This window comes from Ambystoma mexicanum, chromosome 6q (assembly GCF_040938575.1).
Source record: "Ambystoma mexicanum isolate Mex_15411 chromosome 6q, UKY_AmexF1_1, whole genome shotgun sequence".
NCBI classification, from domain to species: domain Eukaryota; kingdom Metazoa; phylum Chordata; class Amphibia; order Caudata; family Ambystomatidae; genus Ambystoma; species Ambystoma mexicanum.
Window position 1 is genome coordinate 286,291,422 of NC_090937.1, and position 21,785 is coordinate 286,313,206.

Sequence of the window (21,785 nt, forward strand, 5' to 3'; positions counted from 1 at the left end):
CAACTAAGGCCGCAAAAGACTTGAGCCTCAACACTGAACTCATCCAGTGACGTAACTGCAATCCATGCACCCCTGCACCAGACGCAGGATGGAGAGCTCGGCATTTATACGCCTAAGGTGAGAGCTCGCCGAGACAAGTTGAAAGCTAGGCTGTGGGAGAATCTGGCGATTGGTGGGAGAAGGAATCCCATCAAACAGTGATTAACCCTTTTTCTTCCACCTGCAGAAAACTTACCCTGCAAGTCAGACATTCGATAAGAGGAAGCCCAGTCCTTAGAGTCGTCCGAGCTCTACGCTTCTCAATTGAAGAAACGATAGCAGTCCAGCCGGGATCAGCGCCTCCGTGGGAATCAGGTGAGCGTTACAACTGCCTTAGCTACCCTTGGAATCTTCCCCTTCCAGATAAAGGGGGTTTTAGCCTTTGATGCCCTGAAAAAGCACTAAGGCACCCTGATCGGAATATCCTGGAAGAAATACAACAGCTTCAGGAGGATGGTCATCTTCACTGAGGAAATTCTCCCCCACCATAAAATCGCAAGCGGGCTCCACCTCTTCAGTTCCCTCTCGACTTTCCCCAGAAGGTCTGGGTAGTACCCCCCCATATAGCTGATCTACCCTACTCGTAAGGGTTATGCCAAGATATTTGATCCCTTTGTCTGCTACCTTTAATCCGAGGGTGCCTGCCACTCTTTATTTCCCCTCTATCCCCGCCAGAGGAAGGACTTCTGACTTATTCCTGTTCATCTTCAATCCGGAGATCACCGCAAAGTTCTCTAGTTCTCGAATTACCTTGGGAAGAGTGCAAGTCGGGTCGGTGATGGCTACCAGCAGGTCGTCCACATATGCAACGACCTTAAGCTACCTACCTCCCATTTCTATCCCCAGTATTGCGTCTGACTCCCTTTATCCTGATTAGAAGTGGCTCCAGGAATATTGCATACAGGAGAGGCGATAGCGGGCACCCTTGTTTGGTGCCCCTTGTTAGCTCCACTTTGCCGTGACCTCCCCATTTATGTCTATTCTAATAGGAGAATTATAGTTTGCCCTTATCATACTCCGATAGTTTTCCCCAAACCCCATACGCATTAATGTTCGAAACAGGATTGACCATTCCACCCGGTCAAATGCCTTTTCGGTGTCTACTGCTAGCAATATTGCGGGGGTCTGCGTGATTGCTATTTTCTCCTCCAGGTGTATTATGCGCCTCAGATTATCGTGAGTTTGCCTGCTGGGAATAAATCCCGATTTGTCTTCATCAATCAATTCAGGGGGGAGTGGAGACAGCCTGGCGGCTAGAATTTTTGTATACATTTTAGAATCCAAATGTATCAAGGCTATTGGTTGGTAAGACCCTGCAAGCGATAGGTCTTTTCCTGTCTTGTGAAAGACAAGGACCTTATACTCATTCATAGATGGGGTCACATTTCCCTCCTCACTGAATGTGTTGTATATTTTTGCCAGGAATGGGATCAAGTCCTCCACAAACGTTTTATAAAAGGCGGTGGTGAACCCTTCCGGCCCCGGCGCCTTGTTCGCCTGGAGTCCCTTAATTGCTATCCTCACTTCTTCACTGATGTCCGCGACCAGTTTATCCCCGTCTTCTTTCGCTATCTGCGGCAATGTGAGGGTGTTTAAGAAGGAGTCTTGGTCGGCCCCACTAGGGTTCCCTGTAGCATACTGGTCGTGGTAGAAGTTCCTAAGTGCCTACCCCATATCTCTGGTACTGGTGAGTTTCTCCCCTTGTGCATTTCCTATTTCCCTAAACTTTAATTTGTGTTGCTTAGCTCGTAGTTGCCTTGCTAACAATTTATCTGCCTTGTTGGCCTTCATATAATACCAGTGTCTGAGATGTAAAATACTTGACTCGGCTCGCTTTGTGCGGAGCACGTCCAACTGACCCTTCACGTCTCAGTGCGCTTTTCAAGGACAGGTTCCCCCTGTATATCCATTAGTTGCTTTTCCAATTCCCTTTCCCATCGGTGTCACTGCTTGTCCTTTGAGGCCTTCATGGCTATGAGATGGCCTCTGATGATTGCCTTAAAGGCCTCCCACACCATTCCTGGCTTTACTTCTCCCGTGTCATTATGTGCAAAGTACTCCTGTATCTTTTCCCTGATGGCATCTCCCATGAAGGGATCTTGAATGTCATGGGGAAACCTCCACCTCCACAGGCCCCTACTACCGCTAGGAGTCTTGACTTCCAACCACAATGGGGCATGATCCGACAGCGAGATTGGGCCGATTTCCATTTCCTGGACTTCCCCTAACAACCCCACAGAAACCCAGAAGTAATCTATTCTCGACATAGAATTATATACATGGGCGAAGTGGGTATACCCTCTCTGCTGATCTTTGAGCTCCCGCCACACATCTTAGTGCCAAGTGGTCTATCATTCGGCGGAGAGACTTTGAAGGAGCCCCCTGACCCACATGCCCTCCCGAGCTTCTATCTGTTGCCGGATGCCATGCCATGTTCAGATCACCTCCCATAATTATCTCCCCTTTGGCAAACTCCTCCAGTTTTCCCAGAGTCTCCCGTAAGAAGCCATCTTGCCCCATATTCGGTGCGTATACCGAGGCTAAAGTAAGCCTGAGCCCATCTATTGTGGCATTTGCAAATTCATACCTGTCCATCTTGTCCACTAAGGTGCTGTGCAGATGTATGGTCCTACTTTCATGGACCGCAATCAGTACCCCTGTTTTCTTGTCAATAGTGTTGGATTGCTTGATTAGCTTACAACCCCATATACGTGTCTTTGCCTTGTCCCGCTGCCTGATATGGGTTTCTTGCAACGTTAGTATGTCCCCTCTCTCCCTACTCAACATACCCTCCACTTTCTTCCTCTTTTACAGGGGAATTTAGTCCCCCGACGTTAAATGTGAGGATTCTCAACTTGCCCATGGGCCTTGATATCCCAAAGAATCTTGCCCCACCCAACCAGCTGTCCCGAGCCTACCTTCCTGTTCCTCTCCCCTCCTCCCCTACCCCCTGACCCCCCAACAATAAACTCCCCCAACATTTTAACAATGAACCCGAGGAGGACCCAGGGACCTAAGGTTGCTAGGGCACCCGGCCCATCGCTCCTGACCCTCTGACGCAGGTATAACTTCCCGGGGAGTCCTAAACCCCGCATTACCACTGTGGATATGGAATTCCAGAGGTGGCGCCCCCGTCGGGCCGCAGTTCCTGGTTGGACTTTCAATTTGCAACATCCCCCATCGTTCCCAGACCAACAGCACTAGCCGTCCCCCACCCCCCCACCCCCCTGCCGAGCCCATAACTCAGTTCCAGCTCTGGTTTAGCAGCGAGAGTGTCCGCACCTTCACCATTTCCTGCTGCCTAAATGCTTCCTCTTCTGCTGCACTGTTTCCCCTCCCAAGGTTTCCTATGGGTCTCCTCCCCTAGATGGCGATCTCCGACATCCTGGGCCTCCTCACGTAAACCCAACACTTGAAGTCCCTCTTCACAAGTAGTCAACCTTCTTTGTCTCCCCTCCCATGATAATAGGAAGCCAAAAGGAAACGTCCAACGGTATCTAATCTTCCTGGAAAAGAGTTCCTTCACCACAGGGCCCATTGCCCTGCTCTTATGTAATGTTACTTGGGCTAGATCCTGAAATAGTTGGATTTCCATTCAATTTATCCTGATGTGTTCCAATCACCAAGCTTTCCTCAGGATCTCTTCCTTCTAGGGGTAAGATTACATTGCCTCCAAAACATCTCTCGGTCGCTCGCCCCGCTCTCCCGCTCTCTTGGAGCCCACCCGATGCACTCTGTCAATTTTAATATCTTCGGCCTCCTCCACTGCCAAAATATCTCTGAAGACTTCCTGGACCGCTGTTTTGAAATCCTTATCTTCCTCCGCCATATTTTTTATGCGAATGTTCGCCCTGCGTGACCTATTTTTAAGGTCCTCGCATTGCAGCTCTAGGTTATGGGTGAGCCGCACCAAATGCTCTTGTCTCGCTGTGCTGCTGAGCTTCCTCCTCTGCATTGTGGACTATCCTCTCCAGTGTGTCTGTATGCTCTTCAAGTATCGCTACGTCTGTTCGCAGCTCCTGCACCGTCTGCTTCATGTCCTCTCAAGCATAGTGAATTGCTCTTGCACCATGCAAATGAATTTGTCTTGAAGTCCCCTAAACCATGAGTGCATGTCCTCTTTCGAAGCCTGCGTCATCTGTGAGGAGGGTTGCATGCGATCTTCCTGCATCTCGGCATCCCTCTTGTATGCACCGGATTGTCCGCTGCCCACATTTGTGTCAGGCTGGCGTCCTGCTTTGATGTCTGTGGTGGGGTACCAGAGTCCCCCCCCCCCCCCATCCCTTTTGCTTTTGACATCCTTCCAGGCGATCGTTTCTTCAACCAGCCCCCGCCCCGGGGGGAGAGTGTTACTTCTGTAATCCCCTGCTTCTGCTTTAAGATGCTTCTAGGCCTTGTAATGGACTCTGCTCCCCAGGGCCTTCCTGGAGGGTGAGTGTCTGCGCCTGTCGCTTGCTTAATCTCTGAGGAGGAGGGTGGCTCCTGCACCCCTGGTTTATCCTGCTACGGTGCCCTTGTTTTGCCTTTGTGAGAGACTGTAGCCACGTTGCTTGTCTGGGGCCCCCAGGGGTAAATCTGTCCATTGCTCCTTTATCTTGGCCCCTTGCACTCCTGTTGCCCTGCTCTGAGGAATGGGAGCGAACTCCCAGACTGGCGACCGGCCTCCACTGATTATGGGGGCCCTACCTTGCTGAGGACGCCAGCCCGCCACACCCTCACCAGAGGGCGTCTTCCTTCCACTCTGTTGCCCACCAGTGCTTTAACCTTCCCCTGGTGGGGAGAGCCACGTCTGCTCTCGCTATCCTCGCCCTCTCCTGAGGCCGCTCTCACTGCTGTGGTCTGGCCGTCCCATTATGGATGTGCCTCCAATCACGCCGCCCTCGCCCCCCTCGCCTGCTGGGGTACGGCAGGTTGCTTCAAATTGCAGGAAACTTAAGTTGGTGAACCTCCCCGCGGCCTTAGGGGCTGCCTCTCCTGCTTATCCCCCTGTGGACCACGTAAGCAAACCTCCCGGGGGTGGGCTGGCCTCCTCACCTTCTCGAGCGTGATCTCCTGAGATTCGAGATCCTGCTGGACCACCCTGGCTGTACTGTACCAGCCCTGCCGATACAGTCTGTTCTTTCAGTCTAGGACCCTTTCCCGTTCTCCCTCCGTCTCTTCACTCTTCTTTGCCTCCTTCCCGGCTGGAGTCCCGCTTTTCCCTCCGGCTCCGCCCCGACCGGTGTGCCTCTGTAGCTCCGGCAGCCTGCTCCCGCGCGGTCTCCTCCGCAGCGTCCTCTCCCCTCGCCTACGGGGGGGAACCTTCTCCATCCACGGTTGGGCGCCGTGTCTCCTCTCCACAGGAGGCGATCCCCACCTGCCGATGCTTCCTCGGGGTCCGCCCATTCCGCTATGGGAGGCCGCTCCTAGCCGGGAGCAATTGTGGCTGGATCCCACGCTGATGCTCTGATGGAAGGAATATGGTGCGCCCAACTTTGCCTCACGCACTCGTGCTGTTTAGCTGGAGCTGCTGGTCCGTAGCTTCCAACTGCAAGCCCCAATGCTTCTAGTGTGTGCTTTATAGTCGCGGCCCAGCGACAGAGACCTCTACTCATATCTCCTCGCCGCGCCCACCATCTTGGAATCCCTGGTATGTTTTTTTAACATACTTTATTTTGTTTTTAGAGACAGAAGGGAGACGGCAAGTAAATTAAATTGGCAAGACAGTACGATAAACATCCTCACAAGACAGCCAGGCCTACAACTATAATAAGGCTAGATAATTATATATCATTGGTTTGAAACACTTTTGTATAGGTGCGTTATAAATGCCATATCATATCGTAACCCCCACATTAAGAGTCCTGTGCATGGTTGACAAAGGGAAACTAGGTGGTGACGTAGGTTTAATATCTCCCCTCAGCTAGTGCAGTGGTTTTTTTGTTTTTTTTTCCTTCAGCTGCCTAAATGTCCCAGAGTTTGCCCTGCCACATCCATGACCAGGCCATCAGGTGACTTCCAATTATGGGCCAGGGAGATCTTGGCGGTCAATAAGAGGTGAGAAATCTGTTTAGAAGTGTTGCTGCGATTTCGTTCCCAAATCCTGAGTCAAGATTCCTCCACGATCTGTTCCCAGATCCCTCTTCCAATTTTCCTTATACCTTAGGCGCTGGAGGGGTTCATAGTGATCTAGGATCTAGTAAGTGATAGAGCCCTGAGATTCTAACTCTCGAGCAGCCAGCCAAAAATGTGAGTTCACAGGCATAGAGATCCCTAGTGCCTCTGTTACTTTGCGGGGTGGCTTGCCCAATGGCATAGCTGGGCGTACCTGAATCATTCTGCTTCTGGTAGTGAAAATGCTAATTTGCATTCTTCAATGGTATGAAAAGATCCTGCTGAAATAGCTGCCTTAGTTCATGTAGACCACCCACGGTCAAAGCGGAGAATGCCTTGTGTTAATTGCCAGGGGAAAATTCTGGGTTACCAAATATAGGTGAAATTGGACCCAGATCCAGAGGGGTGACTTAAATCCTAGAAGCCGTATTCCAGCATCTAAGCGTGTGTGCTGACGAGAAAAGGAGCGGGCGGCCTGTTGACCCATGGGATGCTTGGGTAAAAGGAGTTGCCTCAATGGGAGCTAGGACTGGGATTGTTCTACATTAACCCAGACCAGAGAGTCCCTTCTCTACCCACATGAAAAGATGTGCACAAATTGTGAGGCTAGATAATAACGGTAAACATCTTGAACTCCAAGACCAACCCCCAAACCCTCCTGTCACAGCAGGACCTTTTTTGCTATTCTAGGTTTGCGATGTTGCCAGATGAAGGCCAATATTTTCCCCTGAAGTGAGCGCAATTGAGGCAATGGCAACTGTATTTGGAGCGCTGTAAAGTTGCATAGGAGCCTTCGGATGATGATCATTTTGATTGCCTTAAGCCATCGTAATCATGAGATTGTTTTTGTCCCAGCGCTTAAGGTCAGCTTCTACCTGGGCAAAAAGAGTGGGGGAAATGTATATTGTAGAGCATATTCATTTCAGGATTTTAATCCCCAGGTATTCGATCCCTTTTCCATTTTAAGGGGCAAAGCTCCTTAAGCCTATTGAGTTCATCAGGTGATGTCGCTAGGGTCAGTCCTTGGGATTTTGAATAATTGACCTTGAATCCAGAGGCCAAACCAAAGGCTGCTAGTTCTCCCATAAGGACCACGGGCGAGGGGAGTACGTTGGTTACCGTAACAAAGACATCGGCATAGACAGAAATGTTAAGTTACTGTCGTTGGCACAGAATTACCTTTATTTCAGGATTGACGGATCCGGATCGCCAGCGGATCCCTGGAGAGAGTGAATAGGAGGAGGGGGGGAATAAGGCAACCCTCGCTGTCACTCTGGAAACTGCAAGAAGAGGGCGTCACACTTCCATTAAGTAGTACACAAGTGGAGATGAAGAGTAAATGGCTAGTAGAGACTGTTGAAATCTAGATCCTAGGCCTGAGCACCAGATAACCACCCTCAAGTATGACCAATACAGGCGGTCGAAAGCCTTGTGGGCATGCAAGGCATGAACCTAGCTGCAAGGGCCCCTGAGGTCTTGCTACATCAACCAGGCCCAGGGTCCGCTTAATGTTGTCATGGGTACACCGTTGGGGAATAAAGCTAGTCTGATCTGTATGGATTAGCTCACAAAGGACCTTCATCAGACGAGTGGCCAGGGCCTTTGAATAGATTTTGGCATCGTCATTGATGAGTGAAATCAGCTGGTGTAAATGTTAACTGGTCAGGGTCTTCGTTAAGTTTCAAAAGTAACATTGTGGTGGTTTCTAACATAGAGGGCATGATAGACCCGAGTCCGGGAACATGTTAAAGAGCTGGGTCAGGTATGGAGCTAGAAGTTCACAATAGCTTTTGTAAAACTCTGCAGTGAACCAATTTTCCCCCAGGGTAGTGTCTTTGAGTGAATCGATAGCTGTGATTACCTCTGCTACTTGTATCTCCTGCTCACGTAGCACCTGCTCCTTTGGTTTGAGGATGGGGAAGTTGACTGGGCCTAAAATCTTCTAGAGCTGCCCTTTCCGGAAGGGGGAGCTGAGGCAGATGCTGTGAAGTATTCGTGGACCCAGGCAAGTTTGTAATGATCTGCCAGCAGCAGCGAACCCTCTCTCAGGGCCCAAATATTGGTTTGAGCTTTGCTAGTTTACGAACCAGGAGCTTATTAGCTTTGTTGCCCCTGGTGTAAAAGTACTGCTTTAACTTTCGGGAGAGCCTGTGCTTTTCTTTCCGCAAGATGAGCTTTACCTTGGTCACTTTCAGGTGGCGCCATGCCTTAAGCTAGCCTGTGAGCTTGGGCGTGGTTTCTCTGGCTTTGTCTTCCTCTTCTCTTTTTAAACTTTTATTTAACTTGCACAGAATGCCTCATTACATTACTTGCATTTGCAATACTTGTCGTATTCAATTTGGTACATAAATGGAGTATACGATCTTACATTTCACAACTCGTCTTGTTCTTCTTCTCTCAGACTTTTATCCGCTAGATATTGCCTAAACCCACCCAAAATATCTTTCGGGCGACATGTCATAGGGAGCAGACCACAGTACACCTCTTTGTTATTGTTCGCCCAGGTCATATCTCTCTCCCAGTCTTGCATCACAGGGGGGGAATCCTTGAGAGGGTGCTAGAGGGCCAACCAAGATGGCCACCTCTTAGTGAGCTCCCGCATGGCCGATTTATAAATCCTCTGCAATCATCCTTAAATCGGTTCACCCCCGCCTGGACGGTCGACATCCCGTGTCTGCCAGACTCCGCTCCACCATACAGTGAAATCTGGGGAAAAAACAGACTTGCAGAGACTCAAAACGCAGCCCCCCGGCACTCGTACCTTTGTGCAGCAACCATGCCCGTAAGGCCAAACCAAGCCGCGGCTGAGCCTGGGCAGAAGGGAGTCGCCTGCTCCAAACAGCCGCTAACAGGGGGCGGGCCCGCACAGTCTCCGGACTCTCCCTCCCCACGCCTTACACTTCCAACACGGGGCGAGAGGCTCCGGCCCGCCGCATGAGACTGCGGCACCAGCTCTGCAGCTATAACTCTGGGGTGGGGAACGGCCACCCCCCCCTGCTCTCAACCTCCTCCCAGGCTGCGGAGATCCCTCAAGAGGCAGAGACCTTATGAGAGGCAGGAGTGACGAGACAGAGCAGAGAAAAGGAGCACAGCAGCACTTTCACCAGGTACAGAGTGCATTGGGGGAAGCACGCACCTAACTGGCGGGAGCCTGACTAGGCCAAATACACTACAATCCAAACCAAATATGACTTTTGGGATACAGAGCGCGCTGAAGAAGTCCAGCCTTAACCTCCTATATCCTTGGCATTAATCCACTCTCCCTCTCAGTGGTGGCCGCCAACCTCCAGTTGCCCTCACTCCTCCAATTCGGCGACTTCTGCCTACAGGAACATTTTACCTGGCTGTGCCCGCCACGCTGGGGCGGTCTCCCTCTCCCTCCTCCATCCCCCCATATGAAAGGCACACGCTACTCACTAACTGTTGCTCCGAATACCTATAGCGGCTCCCTGCACTCAGCCACCACGGTGGGCTTGCCCAACCCCCTCGCCCGACTAGCATCCTCTGGAGACCTGCAAAAGAGCAATCTCCTCTAGAGCCAAACACCAGGATCGCTGCGCCTGACACTGCAAATGCAACTACCCCTCGAATCACTCCAGCATACCGCAACCAAACCCGGCATCTAGGAGCCCACAGGCAGCGAAGCGACTACCCATCCTCAGCATTCTCCACAAGGCAAAACCCACAACCTCCAGCCCAATGGGGAAAACCGATAGATTGCAAAGGAAACTAACCTTTAAATCCGGCGCACTCCCCAAAACCCCCAGGCTCCAAGAGGACTCAGAACCTATGGCAAGTAGCACCCTTCAGATGGACGAGGATACCTCCTCCACAGATATTGAGAGCCTTTTACTGGACCTTAAGGTCGGCATAGGGAGCCTCAATAACAATGGACTGTCTCTCATCGAAGGTGGATCTCCTACAACACAGAATGGATACCCATACAGAACGCCTCAATGAGGTGGAACGACGCGTCTCAAATATAGATGACGGTATGACAACCCTGGCAGCCAAAGTTGACTGACTGGAAGCCCAAATGAAAGCAGCCAACGCCAAGTGCGAAGATTTAGAGGGTCGCTCCAGAAGGAATAATATTAGGATCATCAGGGTGAGGGAACAGATGCAGCTAAAAATGGAGGACTTTGTCGAGGAGCTATGCACCACCCTCTTTGGCCGTGAAACCCTCTCACATGTTTGTAGTAGAAAAGGCACACAGGATCCCTTCTTCCAAGCCCATCCCAGGAGCACCCTCCAGGCCAATAATCGCCAGACTACTAAATTATAAGGATCGTGACAACATCCTCTGTCTAGCCAGGGAAAAGGGCGAGCTACCTCACGATGGAGACAAAATACTTCTACCCAGATTTCTCCCCAGCAGTCCAGGAACAACGGAGATCCGTCAGACAAAGGCTAAGGACAATCAACTCACCTACTCCATGCTCTTCCCGGCGCTACTCAGAATCCAACACGAAGGCAAAGTCCATTTCTTCCAGACACCAGAAGAAGCAAACACCTTCCTAGATAGAGCAGGATGATCCGGGCCGAACCCCAACCAAGCATGCATGCAACAGGAGAGTGCACACAAACCCACACTAAACAGCATGGGATCGACGTTTCGAAACTCGCATACAAGAAACTCATTGACCAAACCGAAATATACACGGCAGTTAAACACTCCAAGGCCGTGCAGCTTGGGAGGCCCCCTGGTACTCGTTGCCCAGCAAAAGTTCTCAAACAAGTTCACTGTTAATGGGTTGAAAGCAGGAGACGGACACGCACTGTTGCGGTTCAGTTTCCGATGGCATAAGCAAACGGGCCAGTTGGGGGTTGCCCATGTAAGGAAGGAAGCCAGAGACCGGGATTGGGAAAGTGCCTTCGACCTGCCACACCCCCCCCCAACCACCACGCTAAACCAGACCTCCTTCGTGGGATACCACTGAACTCCCCAGAGATCAGTAGAACACACCACCTACAGTGCCATGTGCCCCTGCGGGACAAATACAACACCACCAGCTCACTCATCCATACCAGACTAACAATTCAAGGTCGCCACATGGAACATTAGAGGAGGCAACCTCCCCTCTAAAACAAGAAGGATCCTCCAATACTTAGAGGCATGAAGTGGACACCGCCTTGATTCAGGACACTCACCTTCTCCCTGAGAAGGCACACCGTTGGGCCAGAAACTGGGGGTGCTATAGGTACTTCTCCTCTTTCTCGTCATACGCCAGAGGAGTGGCGATCCTGATTAACCGCCGAACCGGCTTTCAAATGATAGACACGAAGAAGGACACTGAAGGTAGAGCACTGCTAGCGAGAGGGATCATAGCCGGCAAAGAAATCATCTTTAATTCCTATGGCCCCAACATCGATGGGGCGAGCGAACAACTTCGACTGGGTGCGATTACACGTTCCACTCAGCAGTCCACAACTCTGACTCCAGATTGGACTACCTAATGATGTCCGCCAGCGGCCCCCTCCACTGGGAACAATGTCACATCCTGCCTAAAAAAAACAACAAACAATGGTGGGAACCTCCAAATCCCGACACCTAGAGGTAAAGCCATACATATGAAACAGGTGGTGGTGCCGGGAACACGAGAGCAACTGAAGAACAAGACAAAGGATATTACATCAAATATTCATTTTATTTTGTTATAAATTGTAAAAAATCTTTAATAAATTCATTTTTATAAAAAACATCCTATATAGCAGACATTCATACATACATTCATTCAACTAATACAGTCCTAAAAATAGTGCATTTGCATTTTTAAAGAGAATGTGAAGCAAATGCAACAACTGTATAATGGGAATGTAAACAACACTTCCAATGTTCAATAATAGTGGTTCACTCCAGACAAAAATTATCTGCCTAAAACCTTTTCCGATCACTCACCGGTTACTCTCATATGCATTCCGTCTACACTGAAATCCCGCCTACTGCAGTGGCGTTTCAAATCCAGAGCCTTACAAGATCAAGTGTTCTCATCTGAACTCTGAGACGAAATCTCAACCTTCCTAGACATAAACCTAGGTATAGTCACGTCCGCTAGTAGGATCTGGGAAACCCTGAAGGGTTTCGTGAGAGGGGTCTGCCTTGCCAACGAAAACGGAATCAAGTTGAACAGGCGCGAACTCGCCACCACTGAGGAACATTTGAAACAACTTGAACTTAAGCTTTCAACCGTAGATGACTCACGAACCCAAGCAGCACTTAAGGAGGAGCTACAAACATTCAGAACCTCGGCAGAACGTGAGCTTAGATTCCTTGGCCATAACAACCAAATTTGTCAATAGGGTGAGGGCCAAAGACCCGGTGCCCTCCTTGCAAGACTGATCAGAGCCGACCGGAAGCCGACGACGGTTGAGAGAATACGCTCCAAACATGGCACCTTTGTGCATACAGAGGAAGAAATAGCCAAGGAATTTAGACTCTACTATCAAGATCTATACTCGTCCAAACATAGTGCGAACTCAGATACATTAAACCACTACCTCAAAGACACTGTTCTCTTCTGGGTGGAAGGAGAACTTCACAAACCCCTTAATGAAATCATCTCCCCAGAAGAAATTGTGGAAGCCATCAAAACCCTTCCAAACACTAAAGCCCCAGGATCCGATGGTCTAACCGGGGAATTCTACAAAGCCTTTGCTGAAACCCTATCCCCCTTACTCTCACAGGTATATTACGAAGCGTTAAACAGGTTCCCTCCCACGGTCATTCCGCGAGGACAACATCATTCTCCTACATAAAGCAGGTAAACCCCCGGAAGAGTGTGCATCATATAGACCCATTTCTCTACTCAACCTTGACAGTAAAATACTTGCCAAAATACTCACAAACAGGTTGCTGCCACTGATGCCGGCCCTCGTGCTTGCGGACCAAGCCGGATTTGTGCTCGGATGCTGCACGACGTTCGGCATCAGGAGGCTCTTGGGCGTTATCAAGACCCTCAACCCCACCAGTCAGGCTGTGGCTGTCCTACTCGATGCCGAGAAGGCCTTTGACTCCGTGGAATGGCCCTTGCTATTCGCCGTACTAACGCAGATGGGTCTGGGGTCCTGCTTCATCAAACTAGTTTCCTTACTATATAACGACCCCCAAGCTACAATACTGGTAGGCTCAGCGAGAACCTCTACCATCAAACTACAGCGGGGAACCAGGCAAGGATATCCTCTCTCCGTGCTAATCTTCGCACTATTAATGGAACCCCTAGCGTCGAACCTTCGATCCCAACAACTCCAAAGGGGTCTCACCATTGGCCCACACAAGCTGGTTATATCGTTATATGCAGATGATGTGGCGCTATTCGTACTTGATCCCGTAGAAAATCTTAATCCAATTATGAGGGAAGTAATTAAATTCGGGGCGATATCAGGATTAAAAATCAATCACACAAAATCGATTAGATTCCCACTAACCAAAATTGTTCACGGACGATTACAATTTTGTATGGGAGTCCTCAAAGGTACGCTACCTTGGGATACAAATGTCACTAAAATACCATGATGTATTCCAAGACAACTATGAGACAGTAGCAAAAACACTACAGGAAAAAGTGAACCGGTGGAAATCCCTCCTGCTAACCTTATGGGGAAGAGTCTCACTAGTAAAAATGGTCATACTCCCTAAACTGCTATATTTATTCTCCAACATCCCAATTTTACTCCCACAAACCTTTTTGAAGAAAATCAAAAGCCTTGTTCTTGACCTCCTATGGGCAGTTAAACCAGCCAGGGTCGCTCACTCGACGTTGATACTCCCAGTATCCAGCGGCGGACTTGCCCTCCCTGACGTAGTAAGGTACTTCTGGGCGGCCCAAGCACAATTCCTCAGCTTTTGGTATGCCACGCACTCCATCAGACCACACGTGCAGATAGAACGGGCACTAGTGCCTCCCAATTTATTAAGGGCCGTCATTATCAGCCAGCTCCCAGTGCCTATCGACACGATGAACGTGGTCCTCGCCACATACGCTATATGGAAAAAAAAAACCTGCACAAAAATACGAAGTACAAGTGGGATGCTCTCCCCTGCTTCCAATCAAATTTATTCCAGGAATCCCCCTCACATCTGAAAGAGTCTTCCACCAATGGGTGGGAAAACTGCAGATAAACACGTTAGGGGACTTATTTGTAAGTTTATTTATTTTAGGACCAGATATACCCTACAGGCTCTATTCCCCACGTTTCCACAACAACCTCCAACATGGCAATTGTTGCACAATGCGATCCAGGCCCAGAGCAAAGGCAGACTAGTCTCACTACTTTATAAATCCTTTTTTATCAGATACAGTATCCATCGATACTCGTACGAAAACTAGATGGGAAAGGTCCCTCCAGCTAACAATCCCAGAAGAGGAATGGACGTACATACTAAAACAGACCCAAAAAATAGCCCTCAATACACGCTTCAAGCAAATACATTTTAATTACCTACACCAGACATACTTCACCCCCGCTAAAAATAAACACCCAGACCAGCCAGCAAAATGCAAAAGATGCAGGAACCTAACAGCAGACTTCTTTCACCTTTCTTGGGACTGTCCCAAACTTCCCCCGTTCTGGTCTCAGATCTTCCAGACCACGGCAGCAATAAAAGGAGAGGAAGTGCAACCCATCCCAACGGCAGCACTGCTTGGGATGACGAAACAACTCTCACCCGGAGTAAGGAAACTGGCCGGGTTACTATTGACACTAGCTCGAAGGAGAGTTGCCATGTCATGGGTGAGAGGACCCACCCAGTCGGTGGCAAACTGGCGAAAAGACATCGTATATTGTCAGGATGTTGAATCTGAATTTATCAGAACACTTCCCCAGCACACCGGCCCCCCTGACATTTGGGGGCCACTGGTGACCTTTTTAATCAACGAGACATGAAAACGCTTAACCATCATCTTCAGGGAGACACAGTCCCCAAAACAGTGACTCTTAGTCCTTGTAGAACACAGAAACTAGCTGGTAGCCAGACGACGCATCAAGGGGATGACATCTCAACACTGGCCTTGGTGAAATGGGAGGGAGTACGGATGGGGTGGCGGGGGGTTGCAGGCGTTAAGAAGGCACTAGGGTAACTCACCCCACAATGGGGTGATTGTTCTGTAACAGTTTTTATGATGTTAAAATTACCAAACAAAGTTTAAAAAAAAAATCACAGGGGGGGTCCTTGTTTTTCCACAGCATCAATATCGCATGCTTTGCGAAAAATAATCCCAGATTAAGAAATTTGCGCCAGATTGGGCTCATTCTGCGCACAATGCCCAGAACACATACACCCGGGTCCCAGTCTATAGGCTGGTCCGACGTCTCACTCAGTGCTCTGCATACGTCATCCCAGTTTTTGGTTAGTTTTATGCATGACCATAACATGTGGAAAATGCCTGCTTTCTCGCTCCCACATCTTGGGCACCTTCCTGGTGCTGTGGTGTACATGCTTTTGAGTCGGGCCGGGGTGAGATGAATCCGGTTAAGTAATTTACAGTGTATCAATCGGTACCTCTGTCATTCCACATAATTGTGACCAGTGTGCATCTATGTAGGAGAGTCCCAGATCATGCTCCCACTCTCCTTTTAACATCTGGGGGGTGGAGGGGGGGTGGGCTGACTTTCTTTGGTTACTAGAGTAATGTTGTAACATGTGGAGGCTGATTTCTTTACTGCTCAAGGGGAGAGTATATATATATATATATATATATATATATATATATTCCAGGCTTGGGTGTGATGGGGGCTCTCCTGGGAAACCTTCCCACGTATTGGCTATTGCGGATCGTAGCCTGCGGTATTGTAACTGTTGCATCGGGTTATCGTCTACAATTGCCTTGATATCATCCCAGCTAATGAATTGCTTGTCAACAAACAAATCCCTGAGGTGATTAATGCCCTTATCACTCCAGTGTGCAGCTAGTTACACATCTTTTGTTGGGGGCAGGTATGGAGCATCCATATTGGGCCGCCAGGGCTGTATAACAGTGTTTCTGGGGTTACCTGCTAGACTGGTCCATGCTCTACATGTTACCTGCACTGGGTTCATATGGTTATTGTTCCTAAAGTCTCCTACCACCAGTTTGTGTAGAAGCCTTATCAAACCCACCCCGTATGTTTCAATTGTCGCATGTGGTGCCTCTGGGCCCACCTCTACCCATTATATGGCTTAGGAGGCTTGCGCTGAGAGGAAATACAGCTCAAAGTTGGGGGGGGAAGCTAGTCCCCCCTGTTCATATAGTCTAGTCGGCCGTTTCCAGCTTACCCTTGGGTTGTCCTTTCCATATAAACGCTGAGCATGCTCCTTGAATCTTGGTGAAGAAGGATCTTACCGGCCACACTGAGATCGTCCTGAACAGATAAATTAGCTTGGGTAATATCATTTTGATCAGAGCTAGGCAACCCATTAGCGAGATCGGAAGATGGTTCCAGCTGTTGAGTTTAGTGCAGAGTGTCTGTGAGTTACCCATAGTTTAGAGTGTGTGTGAGTTTTGTTGTGAGTCCTATATCAACTCCCAAGTATTTCATCTTTTGGGGTGCACATTTGAGCCCATGCAACTCAGCCGGTTGTTTGGTCACATCGGTAAGAGGAAATACCTTGGATTTAGGAGCATTCAACCTTAGACCGGAGTACTCTCCAAATTCCCATACAGTTCTTAGTACCCCCTGCGGGTCTCTCTGGGTTTCTCACATATAGCATTATATCATCAGCATAAAGAGTTATAAGTTCTAACCTGCCTGCAAACAATTTGATCCAAGTTAAAAGAAAAGGGAAGGTTTTATTTTACTTATATTTACTTTGTTTTGACAAATAACTCAAATGATTGATTTGTTTTTAGGAAATTGGGGTTCCTTGAAAATTGCTCTTTACCCTTCACTTGTGAATGCCATAAAATATGCAACATTTCTGTGTGATTTTCATTTCCAATCAAATGCGTTACATTTTCAAATCTGATTTGTTTGGCCATTCAATATTTTGTGTTCAATATTTTTTGTTCATTTACGCACACGCACAGACACACACAGACACACACAGACACACTAACTTTACATATACCGTATCTTCTTGTGTTGTTAAATGAACTGCTATTTAGTTCATGTCCACGCACTAGCTATGAAGTGGGCAATTTCTATGTTTTTTCCTCTTGGCAAAGTGTCCTAGGCCACTTGTATTTGCTTGTAATTGACTAAGGCGATAGGAGTTCCATTAATCAACAGTGCTGAACTATAAAACAGTTACTTTGTCACTGTGGGGTGATAAATGGATTCATTTTCATTTGTTTTGGTAAGACATTGTAGTGTACTTTTTTAGTCCTATTTAGGCAGTGTTTGATGGAGCTGGGGTGCTTACTTTAACAGGGCACAGGCATTCACTGGAAAATGTTCCACACAAAGGTTGTCTGATTAATGGTATTTATTCCTGGCTACTGGTTTTTAAATCCACCGCCCCCCCAAACCCCCAACACCCATTGGTGCGTTTTGCCGGTTTAAATTGAACTTTTACGTTTTCATTGCGACATTTCATATTTGTTTTTGAATATATTCATTGTTCCATTTCTGGCTGTTCAGTTGTTCATTGCTAGTTATTGGACACCACTTCTCACTTTTTGTCCTGAGATGGATGTGAAGGTGTATACTGTATACAGAAGATCAAGCATAATTTGTGGTTTTGATCTTAGTAGCGCATGAATTTGGCAGCACAGCCATACCCTTCTTTACCTCTGTCACTCGCCCTCCATTCAGCCGGCCTTTCCCAATCTGTATTTTGCGTAATCATGTAGACTGTTCTGCACGAAGCATGTTATTTAATGTAGTATTTTTTTTAAGTTGGCTTTCTGTGGCTCTTGGAATTTTCTTCTTTGTAATTCTTGTTTGTAACACTGAAGAGAATGTAAAAATCCCCCCATGAGGCTGATAGTGCTGTTGTGTAAAATGGGTAAGTTATTGCCTGTCCTTGTATCTGTACTTTTCAGCTCGGCATATTTGAGTTTTACTGGATTTGACATATTGGCTTTTTTTTGGTTGTCAAACTGATTGCGTTTTCTTAGACCTACCAACTTATTTTGCGATTCAAATTTCTGGATTCTTTGTGTTCTTGCTTTTTTGAGATGGATCATTTGTTAGCATTTAAGGATGAGGAGAGATTTACGTGTCTTGACGTGATGTTGTACCAATTTTCAGATTGTGGATTAATTTCTTTTGTTTTGAGGTTTTTGCCCTGGTTGAGTTTTCCCCACAGCAGAGTTTCTGCTTTCTCATTTTTACGTTAACTCTTTTTTCCTCCCTTGTTCTCAGTGCTCCAGATAAGATTTTGAAGTGGGAGCATTTTAGTCCCTATTTTTTTAAGTTTGGAGTAAAATTATTTTTTGGGGGAGTAAAAATAGAAGTCCAATTTTCAATGGCAATATTTTTAAATGAGTAAAAACGTTTATTACTGGAAAACTAAAATGGTTTTGTGATTATTCCTTTGTACCTAGTTGTTCATACACATAAAAGATACATGTTTACTTTTTCCAATCATGCAATAATAATGGTAGTTTCTTCCTGTGATACTATGTTCATTCCTGGTCTAAACATATCCATGGAGCTGTGTGGGTCAACGTAGGAGCACAAGGTCGTAGTGTCGGTTTCCTATTTTTTGTTCAGAGTATTTGCCTATTTTTATGGAGTGAAAGTGGCTGATACACCCCTTTTCTGTAGGGCTGCTTATTCTTGCCAGGACTATCTCTTCAGCAACTTTTGGTCGCCTCATTTGCTTTCTTGCCTTCATGCTCACCTTTGGTTTTCTCTGTGTATGAGTCCAGGAGCATGAGCTAAAAACATTGAATCTGCATTTTTAAGATAAAGGTTATTAAACATGAGCTGCTGTCTCTATTTTTGAGGCTGAACTATTGAACTTTTCTTGTTGAAAGTTTATTCATCAATGTTTGTCGCCATCGTAAGGTTGTAAAATGTATCTCATAAGATCTAAACGGTCTTAATTCTGGATATTGGTGCTTTTTTTGCAGGCCAACTAGCTGAATTGGTCTCCAATAAATGACTGCTATCCAATCCAAGGTGTATGATAGGAAGGCAAAACGAAATCTAAACCTCAAGCTAGAAATATATGTGTTAATTAAACCATTCACTCTTGATGGATACAGTTTTATGGTACTTAATAGTTCCTCTGAAGCTACGATACAAAATGGTTGGAAACTAGACCACGCTTTTTGTAATAAACAAATGCCACCGTTGTTCATCCACTTTCATTGTTTTACATTTTTAACTTAAAAATATCATTATTTTACAGGACCCCAACAAAAATCTCTCAAACACAACCAGCATCAACCACAATAACAACCCCCAACCCCACCACCATGGTTCATCAAAGCCCCACAAGCCAACAAAAGAGCACAAGGACAAACCGAAAGATACAAAAGAACAGAAAAGTGCCTTCAAAGAACCTTCCAGGGAACACAATAAATCTTCCAAAGATCCCTCCAAGAAACCCAAAGAAAACAAACCACTCAGAGATGACAAAATCATTCCTAAAATGGCATTCAAGGAACCCAAACCTATGTCCAAACAACCAAGATACGAAAATAACAATATACTTACTGTAACAAGTGTACCGCTACAAGACAAGAAACCCTCTGTCAAGAGGCCCAACATGGACACTGATGAACTTGCAGTCAAAAAAAAGAAAAAGATTATCACTGAAACTTCATTTCAAAGTTTAACAAATTCTTCAGTTTTGATACTTTCTTCTTCAGACAAGAATCCTCAGAAAGATAAATCTCTGTTTAAGACTGCGAAAGTCAAAACTGAAAGTGAGGTGTTCGAAAAGCAGAAACCTTCTTTGCCCCCACTTGATGTTGTAGACCCCAATGACTCTGATATGGAAGACCACATGTCGACTAAATCTGAAGTAAGTTTTTTTTGTAAAGTTTTCACTCTAAACATGGTTGTCTTATCTTTTAGGTTTCTGTTGCAGCGGTTCTAGATGACGAACATGGGCTATTTAAAATTTAAAAAATACAATTTTATGCAGAGGACAAATATTTTGTCTTGTTTGGGATTACTGCGTTTGTGCTGCTGCAACAATTTATGATCTGGTGGTGGTGTTTCAATGTGTAGCATAAAGCAGTATGGAATTAGTTGTTTCTACCTATGCAAATCGCATGACTTCCAGTTGGTATCAGTGTATATTTAGAGAGTGCTTCTATTGGCCTCATCCTAAGTGTCACTTCTTTTTTTGGTAGCCACTGGTGTTTAGTATCCTTGTTGCATTTAGTAAGCAGTACTTGTATTTGTGTTTTTCATCCACCTATGAGCTCATTCGATAATATAAGGTCTTCGTGTATTGTTTGGGTTGACAGGCGGTTCTATGGTGAGAGCTGCTGGTAGTAGCGTTCTACCTTCTCGCAAGTGGTCCCAAAATGTGAGTGCTCTTTGGCATGGTGTGCAAGTGAATGAAGTTTTCAGTATAGAGCCTCTGGCTGCAAGCTGTACATAAAGTGCTTTGTCATTTCAGCTTCTTCAGAGGACAATAGCTGCTTCTGAGGTTGTAGGTCTGGGTTGCAAAGGGTTTTCAACATATATTGGCCACACTATAATAAACTGGTGTTTTTCTGGCCCCTTTCAAGTGTGCCAGCTAACACCTAGGCTCTGGGACACCCCCTTTAAAATCATTTCAGAGGCTTGATATGAAAATACAACTCTTAGTAGTACATGTGCCGTGTCCAAACCAGCAAGACGGAGCATGTCATAAATTAGTCTACTGGCTTTTCAAATATTTTTAAGCACCGTTTTCCACATGTAATAGCACTATTAACTCATGTCTTGTGTAACTTAAGCAGTTGTACCAGTTCATAGTGTTGTAAACATGTTGCCTTGCCCCAGTTTTGTGGCACTCAAATTATCGACCATGAAAAGATGAGACTGAGCCAGCTACAGGTTGAACTCAAATCTCGACTGCAAGTAATGAATGCATTGAGCAAGTTTTCTGACAGACTATGAACCGACCACAAGATTTTTAGCACACAGCAAAACTTTGTAATAAACTGTGATCAGTAAAATTGGTACACCTCAAGTAAGTCACGGGTAAAAGCAACTTATTTGTTTACTGTAAACTGGTAGATGGGGGAGGAGGGCTTGATGTTTGGTATATGGAAAGTGCAATTGGGGTAGGTGAGGGGAGCGGGGGGTGTGCAGAGCCCCCCCCCACCCATTAATTTGCAGTTAAAAAACGTTTTTAAAAATGTGCTGTTTTTGCATGGTAGAACAGATAGAGGGAATAAGCGCAGTCAAATTGAGTGCATTTGGGAATGGAGACTGCTCACAAGGGAGTATTAGCAGAATTAAATGTAGTTAAAAGTAGGTCGATCAACCGTGATGGTGAATGGCTGTTTGCGCAACACAAGCATGCATTTCTATTGTCTCGTATAGTGTTAAACCACTGCAGAATGCTTTAATCCAGTTCATTTACTCATACATATTTGATTAGGAAGGCCTCTTTAGGAAATAGATGCTGTGCTGGCTATCTGTTTTACCTGCAATTGACATAGTAGGGGATTATCTCATTCGGAAGAATCTTCCTTCGGATAAGGTAGTGAGTCTTCAAACAAAGATGTTTTTGGGTTGAACAGCTTGATGCCGGCACATTTTAGGAAACATCTGGAAGAGTT

General features: G+C 46.8%; 1 protein-coding gene across 1 annotated transcript in view; it reads left to right on the top strand.

Moving 5' to 3' along the window:
* The window catches only part of MLLT3 (MLLT3 super elongation complex subunit), a 1,077,824-nt gene that overhangs the window by 609,158 nt on the left and 446,881 nt on the right, over positions 1-21,785 (top strand). Inside the window, exon 5 of the mRNA XM_069630761.1 lies at positions 19,409-20,026. Within this exon, the coding sequence (XP_069486862.1) occupies positions 19,409-20,026 (618 nt within the window). The remainder of the gene's footprint in view (positions 1-19,408; positions 20,027-21,785) is intronic.